Source organism: Cariama cristata, unplaced genomic scaffold (assembly GCF_000690535.1).
Source record: "Cariama cristata isolate BGI_N322 unplaced genomic scaffold, ASM69053v1 scaffold18331, whole genome shotgun sequence".
NCBI classification, from domain to species: Eukaryota; Metazoa; Chordata; class Aves; order Cariamiformes; family Cariamidae; genus Cariama; species Cariama cristata.
Genome location: NW_009600024.1, coordinates 498 through 4,024, shown reverse-complemented (window position 1 = coordinate 4,024; position 3,527 = coordinate 498). Strand labels below are relative to the sequence as shown.

The 3,527-nt window shown below is 37.6% G+C and overlaps 1 protein-coding gene across 1 annotated transcript in view; it reads right to left on the bottom strand.

Annotated features, from left to right (window-relative positions):
• LOC104169087 (kinesin-like protein KIF1B) overlaps positions 1 to 2,874 on the bottom strand; it is a gene marked incomplete at both ends in the record, with an annotated part of 48,285 nt that extends 45,411 nt beyond the window's left edge. The window contains 2 exons of the mRNA XM_009709900.1: positions 339 to 518; positions 2,798 to 2,874. Coding sequence (XP_009708202.1) covers positions 339 to 518; positions 2,798 to 2,874 — 257 coding nt within the window. The remainder of the gene's footprint in view (positions 1 to 338; positions 519 to 2,797) is intronic.
• Between the last annotated feature and the right edge of the window lie 653 nt (positions 2,875 to 3,527).

Sequence of the window (3,527 nt, the reverse complement as noted above, 5' to 3'; positions counted from 1 at the left end):
GTGCTTAAGTGCTGTCCTAGCTAAAGTCAGAGAATGAGACAAGAAATGCAGTGAATAAGACATCTTGATTTACTAGTTTGCTGGGGAAGTGGAGAAATTTGATGTAGGAAAAATAGACAGTGTACAGTAGAATTAAAAGAAAAGTAATGGAGGGAAAATTACTTATAATGCTCTTTTTCCCCCAGCAGATTTCTTTCACTTCAGAAGTAAGCTGTGGTTCTCTGTTAACTGTTATTGCAATATAAAAAGAACATATCAGCAGTAAGCGTGTGTCTGAACACGCTGTAAAAAAAAAAAAAACACACAACAAAACAAACCCTTTCCGGGTTCTGTTCTACCTGGGGGATTATGCCTGCTTGGCTCTCCTCCTGCTTGCCCATCATTGTGTAGGATTTACCAGCTCCAGTTTGTCCATAGGCAAAAATGCATACATTGTAGCCCTCAAAGGCATGCAGCAACATCTCCTTCCCAATATCATTGTAGACACGGTTCTGAGATGCAAAGCAGGGATCTTCGGGCTGAAAAGACATGAAAACAGAATAAATGCAGTCTTACACTATCATTCAAGTAACGTTTCAAAAAGCAACTGGGTTTTTTTCTCCTTCTATCTTGTGGGTCAATCCCTTAGGAAGAGGCAAATGTTGCACATTTTTACACACAGCTTTTTCCCCAAGGCAGTACCAGCTGCAGAAGAACAACGACAACAACCCTTGCAAGACCACTCCATCAATGCTGAGGAAACAATCTGCACAAAGAAACCAACCAAATCTGTTTTGTGAACATTGTTGACACTACTGGAAAAGTTTTGTGAAAGATCACTGACAAACAAGATTCAAGGTGTTTGGGAGGAGGGCTGAAAATCAAAAGTAGAGTTCAGAGAGTCAATACAAACGAATAGAGGACTAGAAGCTACAAAAATCCCATAGCAGCTGGTCTTGACAAGGGCTCCGAAGCACAGCAGGGGGAAAAGGGAAGCAAAAGTTGTGCAGGTTTATTTCGTTGGGGTTTTTTTAAGATTAAAAGTGTGTAAACAAATCATCAGAATGACCAAGTTTTTCTTGCAGCTATCTGATTCTACTGTCTAATCCAATCCAGGTTTCTATTTACACTGGTGACTACAAAATCCCTAAGTATGTCAATACATATTTCAAATTAGCAACTAGCTGAACCGGTCAAGGACAATTTATCAGAACATTTTTCTACGGCTAAACTCAAGGTTAGCAATAAAACTGAAATATAACACTAAAAAAAAAAAGCTACTTTAAAGAAATTTAGCCCAGTGATAAACAAAAACTCTACTGCAGATGCATCCAGTGATAGAAACCTCTATAAGGACAAAAAAAGTTATGACCTTCAAACACTCAACTGAAAAGTTTGTAACATTTTGAAAAGAGGCATCTCTGCATATGCAATGAAAAAAATCACAAGATGTCAAAAAGAATACACTTGCTAGATCTCAAGTCAAATACAGAACCTGTTCAAAACGTCATGAATTGCAGAAATTAATTCTCCTCTTTTTTTTTTTTTTTGAAGTATTTCATTTCAGGCACTCGGACACTGTACCGATCAGACTCCAACATCCAGTCATGACAGGCAATCTAAGGTGCAGCTCCAGGCATGGTACAGGATACAAAGATACTGACAGAAAGCTGGATTCAGTGTATACGCTCTTTTTTCCTCTCTTGATCATTTAGGAAAGTCCTTGGTAAATATACTTGAAAAAACTATCATACTAATGATTATCTACGCAGATGTTTTATGTTGTACAAACTAGAAGAGAATGCACAGATAACATATCACCAAAACTTGATTTTGTAGGAGTATGTCACTATATTTTACATGACTATGTTATTCTTAATCTAGCATTCTCTCTCTTCCCGAAATGTTGCATTGTAACATTACTTGCTCCTGAAATCAGGATAAGTTAAGCTGTGCTAACATTCTAACGTTGGGATCAAGGTTTTATAAGACCACTTCTCTTCCTTGATGCTGCTTATCTGCTAGTTTTCAGGAATTAAGTTCATAATGTTCCTCTGATTGATCCTGTAATCTACTTGCATGGCTGCTCTGGAATATACAATAAAAGAGCTGCACAAATCCAAGTTTTTCATCATGAAAACAATCTTGTTAGTATTTCTGAGTACATCTATGGCCAAGTTCTATTTGCACCATCCAGGTTACTAAAATTAATCTTAGAGAAATGCATTATCTCTTGTTCCTATATCTTTTGAGAAAATAAGGTGGGGAGGGGTAGATGGCAGAATAACACAGTTCTGCTGTAGAACAATTACTGGAAGCCAGAAAGAGCTTAGCATCAATTCGCAGGAGGGTGGGGCAGAGGAGCTAGATGAGAGTCTATTGCTTTTGCAGCTGTGAGAAACATGGATCACTACTCTGTCTTTTCCAGCTATGCCAAGGGAACCCAGACTACATCTCTCCTTGAACTACAAGAACTTGAGCAACTTTCACTTGTCTAACAGCAAAACTGAATTAACTGTGGTTCATACACATCCTTAAAATATTTAGAACAGAACATTGTTGGAGAATATTTTCAGTAATGTTTCAAATATTTACAACTCGTTATCAAACTCCAGGAGCTTAGCTTTCTGCTCTCCCCCAAACAGGAAAAGACAACATACAATGACAAGCTTTTAACCTGAATAAGGATGAGAGAGACAGTGCAGAAATATCTGACAGGGATGGCATGATCAGAAAAAAATGTAGTTAAATCAAGCCAGTCAACAACAACAAAACCACCATAAAAATCACAAACCTGTTTTCTTATAAAAGAACTTACCGATGTGTGGGACCAATAAGAGTAGTCAAAGCTGAAGGACTTTGGTGCTTCCTTAGGATTCTTTGGGTTGATAATACCTACAGGAAATAAAATTCAAACTCTTAGCTAACTTAGCATTTAGGAGCATAGTTAATTAGCTTGCTGACCCTCAACTTAATCTGTGAATCTGAGTATTCACAGAGTTGCCACACTGCACCGGAGTAATAAGATTGAAGCAACAGACTCAACAGCTTCCTAATACTGTATTTCTGTAGGCTTTATTTGAAATAAGTCAAGGAAAAAAATTCCTAGAAGGAACGCTGCTGCTAAACATAATTCTTCTGTTGGGCAAAAAGCCAGAAGTATGTCATCCTGGTCCCTCAACTTTTAGAATGGGACAGGTTTTTCAGAGTTGAGGGATATTCGCAAGAAAAAAGATCCAAAATCAAAGAGTTCAAGAATCCCTGGTAATTTCATAGCAGCACAACTCAAGTCTATTTTGATATACATGTTACACAGTACAAGAGCTCTTAAAGAAAATCCTTCTCCAATGAAGTTCAGTATTTTCAGGGCATGGAAGAAGATATGAAAAAAGTTGGATCTACAGACATTTCAGGGATTAGTTGCATAGTTTACTCCAATGTTTTTTTACATGCACAAAGCCTACAGACAGATTTTTAATAGGACTGACATTAACTGAACCAACCAAATCACTGGTAAATGTTATTACTCTACACAGCCACTGAATCCC